General features: G+C 37.4%; 1 protein-coding gene across 2 annotated transcripts in view; it reads left to right on the top strand.

The window, feature by feature from the left end:
* The window catches only part of LOC139754890 (F-box/WD repeat-containing protein 7-like), a 28,110-nt gene extending 11,455 nt beyond the window's left edge, over positions 1-16,655 (top strand). For both annotated transcript variants that reach the window (XM_071672718.1, XM_071672725.1), the window contains 7 exons: positions 3,656-3,815; positions 4,773-5,042; positions 6,707-6,886; positions 9,799-9,980; positions 10,861-11,086; positions 12,633-12,843; positions 15,360-16,655. In XM_071672718.1, the coding sequence (XP_071528819.1) occupies positions 3,656-3,815; positions 4,773-5,042; positions 6,707-6,886; positions 9,799-9,980; positions 10,861-11,086; positions 12,633-12,843; positions 15,360-15,634 (1,504 nt within the window). In that variant the 3' untranslated portion in view covers positions 15,635-16,655. The remainder of the gene's footprint in view (positions 1-3,655; positions 3,816-4,772; positions 5,043-6,706; positions 6,887-9,798; positions 9,981-10,860; positions 11,087-12,632; positions 12,844-15,359) is intronic.
* The last annotated feature ends 942 nt before the right edge of the window (positions 16,656-17,597 follow it).

The following is a 17,597-nucleotide window of genomic DNA, read 5'->3' as shown; positions in this document are numbered from 1 at the left end:
ACCAGTCCAGCATAGCATGTATACACAAAATGGCATATGTAACATCACTACTGAAGGGGGGATCCCGTTTGCAGATGAAACTTTAGGCAAGTGAGCCAAACATTGAGTGATAAATGCATAATGGAAGATTGTATAAGCAACAGATTCATAAATGAAGGCCACTGCAGATCAGCCCATGTTAAAGTTTGCAACACAACCACAAGTTCATTATAATGATATGTATGTGAAACTCTAATTAGAGATAAGAGAATGGACATTGTTTTTTTGCAAAAGCATCTGACAAAATAAACTATAGACTGTTACAGTAGTAACAAAAATAGCTAGGTAAAACATTAAAAGAAAATAGGAAAGTGGTTGAGTTTTGTTTTTATGGAAAAGCTCATCATTGAATCACATTGATTAAAACAAGAAAAGATTTGTTGATAAGATGAGAATATAAGATAAAATGATAATGGTAACAGTGTAGGTAAAATGAATTATAAAACGTGAATTGGCAACTCACTTGTCACTCTGTTCATAATTACTCCAGCACTTTTTAGCACATTCTGGTGAAACATCTTCAAAACTTCTGCTCTGTTACAGTGAAGTAGTGGCTGACGTTTACTTCTGAAGTGTTTTTTTTACCAATGACATTTGAATATCTATGAAATTGTAAGTTTAGATACATTTTTTAAACATCTTGAAAGACTTGAATTTTGAGTGTTGGTAAGTAAAACTAAGTGAGATATTAGAGAGGTAAACTGTATATACTGGAACACCTTCCTAACACTGTAAAAGAGAGAGATAGAGGGAGAGAAACTTAAGAATTATATGTTCTTATATAATTAAGAGATATGCATGCTGAGGTATGAGATATGTATGAATAAATCCTTTATATACCTTGGCATAGTGCCATTGTACAAAGGCAAAGGGGATAAAGGTGTGTTCAAATTATGGAGGTATAAGTTTGTTGATAATTCCTGGGAAATTATATGGGAGAGTATTGATTGAGAGGGTGAAGGCATGTACTGAGCATCAGACTGTGGAAGAGCAGTATGGTTTCAGAAGTGGTAAATGTGTGGATTTGCTTTGAAGAATGTATGTGAGAAATACTTAGAAAAACAAATGGATTTGTATGTTGCATTTGTGGATCTGGAGAAGGCATATGATAGAGTTGATAGAGATGCTCTGTGGAAGGTATTAAGAGTATACGGTGTGGGAGACAAGTTGCTAGAAGCAGTGAAAAGTTTTTATCGAGGATGTAAGGCATGTGTACGAGTCGGAAGAGAGGAAAGTGATTGGTTCTCAGTGAATGTTGGTTTGTGGTAGGGGTGCGTGATGTCTCCATGGTTGTTTAATTTGTTTATGGATGGGGTTGTTAGGCAGGTGAATGCAAGAGTTTTGGAGAGAGGGGCACGTATGCAGTCTGTTGTGGATGAGAGAGCTTGGTGAGTGAGTCCGTTGTTGTTTGCTGATGATATGACGCTGGTGGCTGATTTGGGTGGGAAACTGCAGAAGCTGGTGACTGAGTTTGGTAATGTGTGTGAAAGAAGAAAGTTGAGAGTAAATGTGAATAAGAGCAAGGTTATTAGGTATAGTAGGGTTGAGGGACAAGTCAATTGGGAGGTAAGCTTGAATGGCAAAAAACTGGAGGAAGTAAAGTGTTTTAGATATCTGGGAGTGGATTTGGCAGTGGATGGAACCATTGAAGTGGAAGTGAGTCACAGGGTGGGGGAGGTTGCAAAAGTTCTGGGAGTGTTGAAGAATGTGTGGAAGGCGAGAACATTATCTTGGAAAGTAAAAATGGGTATGTTTGAAGGAATAGTGGTTCCAACAGTGTTATATGGATGCGAGGCATGGGCTATAGATAGAGTTCTGCAGAGGAGGGTGGATCTGTTGGAAATAAGATGTTTGAGGACAATATGTGGTGTGAGGTGGTTTGATCGAGTAAGTAATGAAAGGGTAAGAGAGATGTGTGGTAATAAAAAGACTGTGGTTGAGAGAGTAGAAGAGGGTGTATTGAAATGGTTTGGTCACATGGAGAGAATGAGTGAGGAAAGATTGACAAAGAGGATATATGTGTCAGAGATGGAGGGAACAAGGAGAAGTGGGAGACCAAATTGAAGGTGGAAGGATGGAGTGAAAGAGATTCTGAGCCATCGGGGCCTACACGTGCAGGAGGGTGAAAGGCGTGCAAGGAATAGAGTGAATTGGAGCGATGCGGTATACCGGTGTTGACAAGCTGTCAATGAATTGAACCAGGGCATATGAAGCATCTGGGGTAAACCATGGAAAGTTTTGTGGGGCCTGGATGTGAAAATGGAGCTGTGTTTTCGGTGCATTACACACGACAGCTAGAGACTGAGTGTGAACGAATGTGGCCATTGTTGTCTTTTCCTAGTGCTACCTCACACGCATGCGGGGGGAGGGGGTGTCATTTCATGTGTGGCGAGGTGGCGACGGGAATGAATAAAGGCAGCAAGTATGAATTATGTACATGTGTATATATGTATATGTCTTTGTATGTATATATATGTATACGTTGAAATGTATAGGTATGTATATGTGCGTGTGTGGACGTGTATGTATATACATGTGTATGTGGGTGTGTTGGGCCATTCTTTCATCTCTTTCCTTGCACTACCTTGCTAACGCGGGAGACAGCGACAAAATATGATAAATAATGAATAAATGATATGATACCTTTGTTTTGATATGGTAGACTGTTGAAATTTATGAATGCTGCCTTTGGCACAAGATAAGAAAAAATATCTTATTCTAATGGAATTAAAGATATGAATGGAGAATTCTGAAAAATGAAAATGTAAATCCTTTATGTGCCTCTGTTTTTCTTTGGAGATATTAAAATTTTTGAATGCTACACTTTGAGTGCAGTTTGAAACAGTGGCATGGAAATCTTGTCTCAGTTGACCAAGTACTGACATGATGTGTGTTGCAGTTTGAGGGTTAATAAGACTTGTTACTTTAGTTTCAGTAGTGTAGGTATAATATGAAATTCTGTACTGTTATTTTCTTTCGATTTTTTATTCTTATTGACATGACTTAATTTGCTCTAAAAATTGTTACAATTAACCTTTTTATTCTGTCAGTATACATGGCATTACTTCAGCCTCAACCATCCTTGGAAACTTCTTAACATTAAGATACCTAAGTTTGTTTCTAAATACCGTGGGATTCTATTTACATTTTTGTTTTAGAGCCCTGCTGAAGTTTTATTTGTTCCAGTTACTAATCACATGTTTAGGGGGGTTTCCTTTGCTTTTTTTTCTAATATGTTGGACTGTGATGAAAATTTAATCAGTTCTTGATATCAGAGACCCATTGTCAGTCCTTCAGAATGAATCCCATATTCCTTATCACAGTGTTGCGTTTCCCTCACTTTTATGGATATGTTTCTTGCACATAACAATTCATTGTTAAAGTGTTTTAGGTAATCTTTAGTTGTACAGTACTTCATCAGCTAAGAACAGTAAATAGGATTGAATTTTTTCTTCATATATAATGAAAATCATTCTGATCATGTTAGTAGTGGGGCATAGCAAGAAGGACACCTTTCATTTATATATTTTATGATGCTTGATTTATAATTTACAATAGTTCCTATGATTCCTTTTCTATTGTTTTCAGTCAGTTTCGTTTATGTTCTTTGTTACAGTGGAGAAAGTAGTCGAAGAAAAGTCTGTGGCTTGGCAGCTCATAAGGTGTCCCCTCCTCCAGCAGGCTTAAAGTCTTGGTTAGCCAAGTACCAGACTTGGTCGCCTGCACAGAAGCGTTATGCTTTGGACTCGCTGATTGATGTCTGTGATCTTAATGAAGTAAGTTTTATTTACCTCAGATCTTCATTTTAGTGTTTTTCCACTTGACCAGAATCGAAAGCCTTTGTGATGATCTTAACTTTTATAAAACTTTTATAAAGTTCTTGCACTCTTTCTCTCCTTGTGAGTGTTTTGAAATGGAACCAAAGGTGATGGTTTTGCCATGCTGTTACTTGTAACATTTAGTTCTTTCATAGTGTACTGCTGAATAATTGTAATTTTCAGTATTCAGTTGCTTCTTTGTAACATTTTTCATGTGCTTCAAATTTTTCTTATATATATATATATATATATATATTTTTTTTTCATACTATTCACCATTTCCCATGTTAGCGAGGTAGCGTTAAGAACAGAGGACTGAGCCTTTGAGGGGAAATCCTCACTTGGCTCCCTTCTCTGTACCTTCTTTTGGAAAATTGAAAATGAGAGGGGAGGATTTCCAGCCCCCCACACCCTCCCCTTTTAGTCGCCTTCTACAACACGCAGGGAATACGTGGGAAGTATTCTTTCTTCCCTATCCCCAGGGATATATATTTACATATTTTTTTATTTTACTTGATCACCATTTCCCGCTTTAGCAAGGTAGCACACGGAAGCGGATGAAGAATGACTCATCCACTCATATACACATATGTTTACGTAAATGCACATATACATATCAACATATGCATATACATAGCTGACTTGCTGATTGTAAGTGATGGTGAATGTAATGCTTTTCAGATTTGGAAAGTTGACTTCTCTGCAAAAATATGGAAAAGCTAAAGGAATTGTATTTAGCTGATCTATGATAATTGTGATTTGTATATGATTGTTAACAAAGTATTTGAGATATGAAAACCTTTATAAGCAAGAACATTTGAGTAATACTGCTGTATTTAGATGTTATTTTATCCATGTCATGAGCAATCTCAGGTTGTTTACTGATTGATGTTTGAAATATGATGTTTTTTACAGGTTCGGCACCTTCACCAAATTATTCTGCCTCAGTTTCAACGGGACTTTATCTCCTTATTACCAAAGGAATTGGCTCTCTATGTGCTAAGTTTCCTTCCCCCAAAGGATCTCTTAAAAGCAGCTCAGACTTGCAAATATTGGAATATTTTGGCTGCTGATAATCTCCTGTGGAGAGAAAAATGTCGTGAGGCTGGCATTGATGATCACATGATTGTGATGGATCGTAGACGGAGGAAAGGCACCAGTGTTAGTCATATGTCTCCATTTAAGGTATGTAACTGAGAAATTTGTATACTTAGGGGTATTGAAAAACCTGGATTTTATGTTCTTGCCATCGAGACCATATATATATATATATATATATATATATATATGACTGTTTAGTGTGGTTTAAGCAAATTCAGATCCAAATCCAAGGTTTGAAGAGAATTCCTGCCCACTATGTCAGCAACATTTGCAGCTAACTCATGTTGTATTTTAGGTAAGAGTTAATTAATATTTTATAGTTGCTCTTTTAAGATGATATGTGTGACCAGCAGTGTACACATGTACGTATATGATGAATAATTCTTTAAGCAGTGATTGCTTTTCTTCGTGATTCTAATTTGATTGTTGTGACTATAGCTTGCCTCACCTAGCTCATGAATTTCACATGTTCGTTAAGTTTTACTTACTATCTTGATAGATTTATGGTAAATGTAACTTCACAGATTTAGAAAGACTTATGAAACTTTAAAAAAGATCAGACACTGTTTTGGATATGAAATTTTTGGAACATTTTCAGAGCAATTTGATATTTCTGACTCCAGTCATATATTTGATATTTTTTTCCCATGCTGTGTATTTGTGTTATGTGTTTACTCAGTTGTGTTCCACATTTGAAATAGGGTAATCCATGCAGATCATGTAAATGGTATGGTTACAACATATGCTGATTACACTCAGACATCTTAATCTTTAAGTACGCCATGTATAATGTTGCTCCATTTAACAATCTTTTGTTTTAATGCCCATAGCCAAACTTTTAAGTTGCTGAAGTTGTGAATATGCAATGTTGACTTGGGATTGGATGTTAAGCAGACTTCTTCTTTACCAGCTTTTGAATGATTCAGAACATTTGATTTCACTTCAAGATTTTCACTCAAGTATCACAGCTTCATAGTACTTGGGACCGAGAGATCTGAATATCGATAACTTTGGAAAATCCATATTTTCAGTTGAGCCCATGTGATAAATTGCATCAGTATTTTATTGAACTACAAATTGCATTATGTAGTTATTGTTCTCCTACACTTATAGTATCATTATATCCTCAGAGTAGCTTTTAGTGTTTAACCTTATACACTGTGTGCTGTAATGAACTTATCAATCATGTAGCTTGCAAATACCAAATATGTACAAATTAAACATTGCCATCCACTTTACCATACTAGGTGTCACAGAAACAGCCTAATTGCCCCATTTTTCGTAATTTGAAGGATTGTTTTTAAACAATGCAAGATAATAACTCTTATGTCCTTTATTTGTATATGCTAATTATAGTAGACAGCAAACTCTAGAAATCAGTTTAATCTTAGAACACCTTAGCTAACTTCCCTGTGTAATTGGTCCAAGATTTTTTTAAATCAGCAGGTTTGGTTTGATATATATTTTGAATAGTTTACCAAACATTTCCATATTCACATCTTGAAGTGCACTTCCAATAATTGCCCTTAGAATGTTCTCCTCCTTAACTGTTCTTGTGTGGAGCTTTGGCAATAGGTTACTCATGAATGTGACCCCTGGGTCTCCTTCATATATTCTGTAAGGTAAAGGTCTCATCAAGGCCTTTTTCTGTAATCCTTGTGTTTACATACACACACACTGGTGTAAAAATCATTATATGTGAATTATAATTGTTAAGTTCTAGGTTTGATATTTTATATGTTTTTCAGGCTGCATTTATGCGTCAGCATAGAATAGAAATGAATTGGCGGGCGGCTCCTCTACGGCCCCCACGGGTTCTGAAGGGCCATGATGACCATGTCATTACTTGCCTACAATTCTCTGGTAACACAATAGTTTCTGGGTCTGATGACAACACTCTTAAGGTCTGGAATGCCACATCGGGCAAGGTGAGTTGTAGTTTTGGTTATGTCATAGCGTGGGCTATGGATAGAGTTGTGCGCAGGAGGATGGATGTGCTGGAAATGAGATGTTTGAGGACAATGTGTGGTGTGAGGTGGTTTGATCGAGTGAGTAACGTAAGGGTAAGAGAGATGTGTGGAAATAAAAAGAGCGTTGTTGAGAGAGCAGAAGAGGGTGTTTTGAAGTGGTTTGGGCACATGGAGAGAATGAGTGAGGAAAGATTGACCAAGAGGATATATGTGTTGGAGGTGGAGGGAACGAGGAGAAGAGGGAGACCAAATTGGAGGTGGAAAGATGGAGTGAAAAAGATTTTGTGTGATCGGGGCCTGAACATGCAGGAGGGTGAAAGGAGGGCAAGGAATAGAGTGAATTGGAGCAATGTGGTATACCAGGGTTGACGTGTTGTCAGTGGATTGAATCAAGGCATGTGAAGCGTCTGAGGTAAACCATGGAAAGCTGTGTAGGTATGTATATTTGCGTGTGTGGACGTATGTATATACATGCGTATGGGGGGGGGGTTGGGCCATTTCTTTTGTCTGTTTCCTTGCGCTACCTCGCAAATGCGGGAGACAGCGACAAAGTATAATGAAAAAAAAAAAAAAAAATTTAGAAGAAAAAATGTAATTATGATTCTTTAGAACATATACTTTTATTGTTGAGAACAGAATCAGAGAGTGGTGCTTTATTGTTTAGGACATTATTGAGTTCTGGTAAGCTGTAAGGTTAGTTAATTGCATACATTATATTAGTGGTCTAACTTTTAACTAAACTACATTAGTGAGTGAGAATTTGACACTGTCATACTATTAGTTCACCTGATTTATTCTTGATCTCATTATATTGGTTAAGCAGACTGACTTTGTTGGTGATTGTTATATTAACTACATTGTAATGATAGTTAAGAATAAGGAAAAAACATAATGTTGGCTTAGGTATTAGCTCAACATAGTGATGTTACAACCACTGAGTTCAATATACTGGTAATTCAGTCTTTGTTGGCATAATACTTATGGATTAATGGCAGTTTTTCCAATAAGGTATAATTTTCTCTCCTTTTGGGTCTTTCTTGTGAGCATAAAGTAATCGTTAGTATATTGTTAAGGGAAATTAAAATTAGGACCATCCAGTCCTAAGTGTTTCCATTAAGAAAGCAGTGCCCTTCCTCACCCATCATTATCCAGTTGACCCATTTGTTGTTTTCATCACATATATGTGATCAATTTCTCATCCTGTGTTAGTGTCACTTAGGTGCTAAAGGTTCCCACATTTTTCTTTTGAAAATCTTGCAATCTAGGCAGCAGCTTATTGTCCCTCCGGTAGATGATGCCATCATTTGGGGATTATTTCCAAGCCTGATGTTTGCTTCACTATGTTTCTTTTCATGCGAAGCCTTTGTATGCAGGCATCACAGTCCCATGACTAGTGTACATTCAAATTCCTCTCCATTAAATTCGATACAGTTTTCATATGTCCACTTTCAGATATTATCCAGGTCTCTCTGAAGTTTTGTTGATTTACTTAATTTTGTATCATCCATGAACATCTGACTGCTCTATCTCACTTACACTCTCATGGCACAGGCAACTGAGGCTCTGATCAAAGTCATCTCATTAATGTTAGAAATATGTATATAGCATGCATGGGATTGAGTGCATTGTGGTGATGTGGTATACTGTGTCAATGTGCCATCATCGGAATGAACCAGGGTGAAACGTAGAAAGTTCTGTGGGGCCTTGATGTGGACAAGGAGCTGTGGTCTCGATGCATTACACACAACAGCTTGAGAATGGATGTGAGCAGATGTGGCCTGCCTGTTTATATCTACATATACCCTAGCCTGAGCCAGGTTCCCATTTTATTGACCAACCCCCTAGGGGTGAATGAACAGCAGGACTGTTTGTCGACTGACTACTGCAGCCAAGATTCGAGCCTATGTGCTCAACCCTGGGGGCCTGTGAATACATCACAGTTAGCAATTTCAAACTGCTACATATTGGAAGTCTCACTTACTTATCTCTCTCTGAGATAACAATTACAGAGAGTATTGTGGCCAGAACTGTTCCTTGCAGGACCCTAGATAGTGCTAAACATCATCTTCCCAAGACCTATCCATTTGCAACTATTTTGAGTTTTTTCATCATTGAAAATTCTTTGAGCCATTTTTTTATTTTTTTTGTCATATTTTGACTTGCAGTTTTCTTTAGTAATACTCCATTGTTTATTTTATCAAATACTTTTGCAAAATCAAGAAAATAGTGTACAGTCTTTGGGCGAGCAGTTGTTTTTCATTGTCACTAACAGAGAAATGTAGGCTCTTCCGGAGGTAGAAACTATATGATGACTGTATTTCCAATGATACAGTCTCACCAAAATGTGTGGTAACACTAAAGGGGTTAATATACACAGTAATACAACACAAGAGTACAGTAGTACAATGATTGATATTTACAGAAGCTGTTTTTTAGTAGTACAATGATTGATATTTACAGAAGCTGTTCTTTATTTACCAGAGCAGTTACATGTGGTTACAAGTGTGGGTTGCTCTGGACTGCTGCCAGATTTATCAGACATTCCGATAAAAGTGCTAATAGTCTGGATTGGCTATGGATGTCTGATAAAGCCAATTTCTTTTACATATATTGTCCACTGTAGCGAGTTAACACTGAAGATTGTTTTGATGGTTCAATCTTTCACCACTTCAAAATATAGAGTCATCTTTCAAGTATACTTGTTACTTACTATTGGCTCATCCAGTGATTACAATTTTGATGGATCAACCATTGGACACTTATTGATGGTGATTTTAATTGCTGATTGAATTACACAATTTGTTCAGGCAGTATTGATTGCATTGTCTTAATTTAATCTTCTCTATTGTAATTATTGATCTTTGTTGCAGTGTATGAGGACGCTGACCGGCCATACAGGTGGCGTCTGGTCATCACAGATGTCTGGTAACCTGATAGTAAGTGGCAGCACAGACCGTATGCTGCGAGTTTGGAATGCTGAAACTGGGGAATGTTTTCACACACTTTATGGACATACCTCTACTGTCCGTTGTCTCCACCTTCATGGCAGCAAGTTTGTATCTCCTACTTCTTTAGGTTATTGCTGGGGATTTTTTTTCCTCAGTGGATACAAAATGTTGGACAAGTATGATATTAATGGAGAGGGTAATGTCATGCACAGAACAGTTGCTTGAAAAGGAGGAATGTGGTTTCAGGAGAGGTAAAGGTGATGTGGACTTGTTTTTTTCTTTGAAGAATGTTTTTAGAAATACTTGGAGAATGTGAGTGACTTAAACAATGATATGGCATCTATGGATCTAGAGAAAGAGTATGATAGATTTGACTGAGATACCATATGGATGGTACCACAGTTATATGTGGTAAATGGAAAACTACTAAATACATCAAGGAGTTCTTACTAGGAGAGTCTGACATGTTTACAAGCAGGAAGGGAGGTGGGTGAGTGGTACACACTGAAGGTGGGTCTGCATCTGGAGTATGTGATGTAAAAATGGCTGTTTAATCCATTTTTGAACAGGGGGTAGGTACACATGTCTTGGAGTAAGGAGCAGGTCTACAGTATGCTTGCAATTATTCCTTCACATTTTTCTTTTTGCCTGTTTTTCATTAAGATTGTTTAGTTTCTGAATGGTAATATTCATGGTCATCATCTCTTTCTTCATTTTGATCATATTCAGTATCACCTGTACTGTTACCATTATAGTTATATGTGTTTTCGTGTTTTTTCCACTTATTCCAGATTTTGCCATCCTCTGACTGCAAGACTTACAAAGCCATACAGAATGACTCATCTTACTGTATTTATTCACCATTGTGCAGTTATACACCCTTCTTGCAAACCATGAGTTAAATTAGGAGATTAATTAGCTATCAACAGTGTACCACAGTTCAGTACCCACATCTCACATTTTAGCCTTACTTTCTTTTTGCAGAGTTGTCAGTGGGTCACGAGATGCAACACTACGAGTATGGGATGTTCATTCAGGTGCCTGTGAACATGTACTTGTTGGACATGTGGCAGCTGTACGATGCGTGCAATACAATGGCCGTCTCGTGGTGTCTGGGGCTTATGATTATATGGTTAAAGTATGGAATGCTGATCGGGAAGAGTGTTTACATACATTGCAAGGTCACACCAATAGAGTCTACTCATTGCAGGTAATATTCATGGGTCTAGATTACTAAGCAGATTAGCAAGTCATTTTGTGATAATTATTGCAGATGTAGATGTAGTTATACTTTTTTGTATATGGTTCAATCTTAAACAGTTTTAGCTTCTATTTTATGCTAGGGACAGCCTTAAGCTGCCTCTAACTGCTGTACCAAACCATTCATTGAACCCAAACACCTTCCATCCTTACACACACATTTTCACTATTGGGGGTGATACCTTGGATAACATCCTTCAGCTACCATTGCAAGTTGGTGATATCAACTCCAGCCCTGGACCCTCAGAGTACATCATCCCACAGTGCCAGCTCCTTACCACCAGAAAATACTACTCAGATGTAATAGCTGTCTTTAGTGGTGTTGTCTCCATTGCACATCACTCCCCCTCATGAAGGCATGTTCAGAGCTCTGGACATGCACTTGGAGTACATATGATTTGAATATTGAATTCTCTTAATCCAATTTTGGGAAATTTGATAGGAGTTTATTTAGAGTACTTAATTATAGGAAAAGGCTAGAGGCCTTACATTTGTCCACCATGGAAGATATGAGTGAGGCTTGACCTGATGATTTCGAGAATAATCAGTTCTTCAAGAGATGTAGAGATAGAAAAGCCAGGGGACATAGCATGAAATTAGGCAAGGAATTTGTTGAGAAAGATATGAAGTACTTTTATAGTGTACAGCACCAAGCCAGTCATTCATACTTGTATCACCTTCAGAACCCTTGAAATCTTAAACTGGGTACCCCATTGAGAAGTTCTATCTCCTCTTCAGTATGTTCTTGCATGACTTCCCTTCACATCCTGCGGACCACAGCTTGAAAATTTTGTCATTCCGATAACCTCATAAGTGCATCACAACACCATGACATTGCTGAACCAGTAACGAACATGGAACATTACATTACTCTGTTGGATCAATGGATGACCTGAAACTGAATGTCTGCATCCTCACAGAACTCTGTCATCACACTCTTACCCCTGGACAGCTGTGAATCCAACAAGCACCCTCCCATAACCCTGAATGGTCAACTATTTACACTTTTGAACTCCAACCATACTGAATACCACATGCAGTGCACTCATACAACCATACTGAGTATCACTTGCAATGCATACATGAAGTACAACCACTCTGAAGTTCACTCACATGACATACTCCCCACACCACAAAGAACACAGATGAATTAGATGCACTAAGAACAGCTACTGGCACTCATTACAGACACGGAAAAGAGCTTTGTAGTATCCTCATGGCAAAGATGCATCTTTCGTACAAAAGACTGAACACTTACTCTTCATTTGTCCTGCACTCACCTTGCACAGACATACATACAACACCTGTGGTCCTTCTGTGTAGATTTGGCCATCATCATGAGTGATAATAAAGCCTATTAGAAGGGGATATTGGGGCAGAAAGAGAAAGTTTAAGTATGCATCTGGAATTTTATTATTATATTTTCTTTTGTTGTATTTCCATAGAATTTTACATATCTTTTTCAACCTTAAGATTTAATATTATTGATCCAACAGTTTGATGGCATCCATGTTGTGAGTGGTTCCCTTGACACAAGCATCAGAGTTTGGGATGTTGAAACAGGACAGTGCCGTCACACACTGATGGGTCATCAGAGTTTGACATCGGGTATGGAACTAAAGAACAACATTCTTATATCTGGTAATGCTGATTCCACTGTAAAGGTTTGGGACATTGTTACGGGACAGTGTCTACAAACACTCTCAGGTGAGTTGCTTCTTATGAGTATCTAGATATAACAACATACAGATGCTTCTTGACTTATAGTGAGGTTACGTTCCGATATACCCATCGTAAGTTGAAAATATCACGTCAAAAACACATTTGATACTGTACATCTAACCTACCGAACATCAGAGCTTAGCCAATTTTATAATAGTGTTTCTTTGCTGTGAACTTTCTCGATGCCTCAGGTATAGCTTCATGCTGGGCACTTCTCACCAGAGGCAGGGGACAGATGGGCATTTTGTAAACATGATGGAATGCAAAAACAAGCACAAAATGAGGAGACAAAGATGGGCATTTTGTAAACATGATGGAATGCAAAAACAAGCACAAAATGAAAAAAAAAAAGCTTGCAACACAGTACACTGTAGAGTAACAATTGTATACACTCATGATCGTGTGGCCAGTTGGAACCTGTGACTTGCTTCTGCTGTGCAGCATCACGAGAGAGTATCATGCTGCATATTGCTAGCCTGGGAAAAGATCAAAATTCAAAATTCGAAGTATGGTTTCTACTGAATGTGTATCATTATCATGCCATCATAAAGTTGAAAAATTGTAAGTTGTACCATTGTAAGTTGGGAGCATCTGTAAATTAGTTTTGGAATTTATCATGTTTTTGATTGTAAGGTCATGAATACGATGTAAGGATGTGAGCCAAATTTTCTTTATAGAAATTTACCAGTTTTCCAAATCCAGTTTTATTGGTACTTATTATGTTTGACATTAGAAGAAAATTGATAACTGATTTCTGAGAGAGCAAAAAGAAAAATTTTTTTCATTTTTTTTCTTTATTTTCCCCGTTATTCATAATTGATTTCATACCTGGGGACAGATTCTTTTAATCCCTGGTTATAGGAGAGATACAATACTGTCCATATATCTCCATTGTGTTGTAGAAAGTGACTAAGAGAGATGGGAGAGGGGAACTAGAATCACCCCCCTCCGCATTAACATTCCTAATACTTTAATGTTGAAGGCTTCTGGAGCTGATTTTCCGGGGAAACACTGGGAGTCTTATTAGTTGCACCTAACACTGTGGGCGTTTTTGAAGAATGCTTTGGATCTATTGCTTAGACTTGTTAACATGGCTGATTTTCCTTATGCAGTCCTGTGCATTGGAATTTTAACATTGTCTAGAAAGTTTAGAAACCTCAGGAGCTGTCAGAGCCTGTACTAGTCATTTGCATACCAAAAGTTGGTATACTAATCTGTGGGTGCTGGTTGCAATAATTATAATCATATAAAACATGATTCTTCATGTTTGGCATCAGCATTACCAGTTCAGAAAATATTAAGTTTTCATTCATGTTAACTTCTTGCCAGTGCTGTATTTCTGAATCATCACCCACACAAAAACTGATATTTATTTGTTTTGCCAATAGTGTAATCCATGAGTGTGCCATCAAATATAATTCAAAATGTTTTCACTCTTTGCAATCATCTGTTACATCAGTACAAATTAGGCACACAAAGGCTGTGTGTGGGCTGTGACACCACCAGTGGTATCCTGTACTCACCATGTTCCTCACTGCTTCTGAGATCACTTTCTTGAGTTACTTATTTCACCTCAGTTGGCATTTTTCCTCACTTTTCTCACCAGATGATATACATCATAGGATAAATGTTTCTCCTCATCACATGAGTCATTCAGCAGTCAACAGTCAGTATTTTCCTTGGGATCAGTGGTCTGCTGTCAGTATTTTCCCTGGGATCAGTTTACATTTCACTACGAGGGTTTAAGGGACTTGCGTCTGTCTCAGCGATTGTAGGGGTAATGAGAAATACAAAAACTTTTCCTGTGACCTCTTGAAGGTATTGGTGTTACCGTAAATTAATAGGTAATGCAGATATATTTGAGAAAAGTTGAAATATATGATGCTGGTCTCCATATATGTGTTAAGGCCTTTGTTTCCTTCCACTTGAGTGAGGCTCATGATGTCTAGCAACTTTCTTTCATAGTGCCAGTGAAATTATCTCAATCTTAAAGGTACCAGGTTTGAAATATTAAGTCGACAAAAGTTGGGACCAACAGCAAAATGGTAGATGGACATATGTCAGTGCTTTTGTTGAAGATTAATACAGATTTTTTTCAATGTTCCAGACAGTATATCCACCCATTCTTATTTCATTCCCAGTAACTGCTGGACTTCAGGTGACATGTATTCCATGGAACACCTTTCTGGTACTGTATTATATAAATACTTTCTCTGAATCCACATGACAAAAGTGTAGTTGTAAATCCTTGGTGTTTTTTATCTCTGTAGAGTTATGGGCACAGAAAGAAAATCTTGCAAGTGCCAGGACAAAAGCTACATGGGAGTAAGTCACCAATCTCATGCACCTACATCTACTAAATGATGTAGAAAAAAAGTTTAGAGGTCATTTGATTATTAGAATTTCCTTGATTGATTGTTTCATGTGTATTTAAGTTGTAAGTTAACCGTTCTTTATAGGGTTTTCAGCTTGATTTTTTAAACTATCTAATTTCTCCACAGGTCCTAACAAGCATCGTTCAGCTGTAACATGTCTTCAGTTCAACAACAAATTTGTGGTAACATCATCAGATGATGGAACTGTTAAATTATGGGATGTTCGAACTGGGGAATTTCTAAGGAACTTGGTAGCCCTAGAGTCTGGTGGTTCAGGGGGAGTGGTGTGGCGTATACGGGCATCAGACACAAAACTAGTGTGTGCAGTTGGCAGCCGAAATGGGACAGAAGAGACCAAGCTGCTTGTGTTGGATTTCGATGTTTATGAGAATGCCAAGTGATACATGGGGACATTAGTGTTGGATGATGTCCTGTCCATGTATAATTACAAAGTTCAAAGTGATGTTATTTTAATTGTGCTGCCATGTAACTTCTTGATAAGTTTCTCGGGTGTGTCAGTTGGACAGTGTTTGTTATGACTAACATTTCCCTGGTGCTAATACTGTACACACAAGATCATCTGACATTCACCTCCATCACCATCCGCTACACATCTCTACTTGGCAGACTGTCATTTGTTCACTGTCATTTCCTGTATTTGTAAAATTGTCAAGTAAACTAACTACTGTAGATACTGAATTGTCAGTGCCCCAGTTTAGTTCTCCAGTAGACTTTTTTTATACTGTGTTCACAGTTGAGTAACATAGTATATTTAAAATGGACAATTAATGAAAATATTACTGGGTCATTTATATTAAGAGAAGGAATTCAAAGTGTTAGATTATAATGATAGAATATGGTTTATGATTTGTATTTAAGCTGTTGATCTCAAGGATAGCTGTTTGGTGGAGTATCAAAGATGAAAAAAGGTAAAGAAATGTTAAGACTAAATGACCTTGCAGGGATATGATATTGGGAATGATGACGTGATGGGTGTGGCAATTGTGGTGTGCCATAACCTTGATTAAGTGTGTAGCATTTATTTAGTTGTGGGATTCTGAGGTGTTTTGAAGCAGTTCAAGAAATGCACCAACTTATGAGGAGCACTGGACGTGATTTCAGCATTAAGAAACAATGTTGATATAGGTCTGGGTTGTTGCTTTATGTAAGTAAAGTGGCAATGCTTGGGTAAAAGAAATGCCAAAAATTTGTTAGTTTATCTTGTGATGGAACTTAAAGTAGGAAAAAACTCGTATACACTTATTTTTTACTCATTATTTCATGGGCTGGGGGATGGGGTTGGTGAGAGAGATTGTACGGGTAACAGTTAGATGCTGGTTGAAATTGTGGGTCCTTTGTCGTCCCTCTGGTCGGATTCAGACCAGCCGACTAGCTCACATAATTAAACTCTCACATTATTAATTTGTTTTATTAAGCCAAGGGTTAGATTTTTGCAACAGTATTCAGTGGGGAATTATCTCTTGGCATAATTTCTTGTGTGACATGTATTGCATGGACTCTATAATAATGAAAGGATAATTTTGAAATGAACTAGGATCAGGTTCTTGTCTCTTCAGTTAGTTTTTTTTTAAGTTTATTTGGTAATTGTAATGTGTAGATACTTTATACCTGTCATAGGCCATACCATTGTTGATTCATGTAGTTCATATTTTAGCCTGACCTGAAAAGCTAGAAAGTGAAGAAGCTTTTTGCTTTGTGTAACAACACTTTCATTGTGGTTAGGAAATTATGAGTGCATTATTCCAGAATTGTTGTATCTGTGATGATTGATAATTATCCATTAGTTCTAAAAACTTCTGAAGAGTACTTTTCGTTAAAGGAGAAACTTAGCTATGATGGAACATTCAGATGTCTAGTCTGCCATTTCCTGAAAGACAGCCCACAGTTTCATTTTCACAAGATTATATTTAGTGTTTGATATTCCTTTGGTAAAAAGACCTTGAAAGATATTGAGTTGAGGTGTTACACAAGTGTGGCTTGCAGCTTATTGAAATTTTTTTTATTACATATTGTAATGTAGCTGTATCAGATTTCTGTGTAGCATGTCATTACATTTTGTTGTGTGGCTTGTTCACAGTACTCTGCAGCATATTACAATTTGTGTATGTTTCTCATACTGTGCAGCATATCACTACAACGTACACAGTAGGTCTTGCTGTGAAACTTAATATTGCAGCAAGTCATTACAACTTTAAGGGTGGCTTGTGTCACATGCTACAGTATCATAGTACAGTATGCTGTGTACCTTCCTGTGTTGCAGTACTGTACAACATCTTTGTATAGATTGAGTTTGCAAAGCTGCATCACAGTACTGTTTAGCATCTCGGTACACTAAGTACAACT

The sequence above is a fragment of the Panulirus ornatus genome, chromosome 2, assembly GCF_036320965.1.
Source record: "Panulirus ornatus isolate Po-2019 chromosome 2, ASM3632096v1, whole genome shotgun sequence".
NCBI lineage: Eukaryota > Metazoa > Arthropoda > Malacostraca > Decapoda > Palinuridae > Panulirus > Panulirus ornatus.
This window is presented reverse-complemented; position numbering and strand designations above follow the sequence as displayed.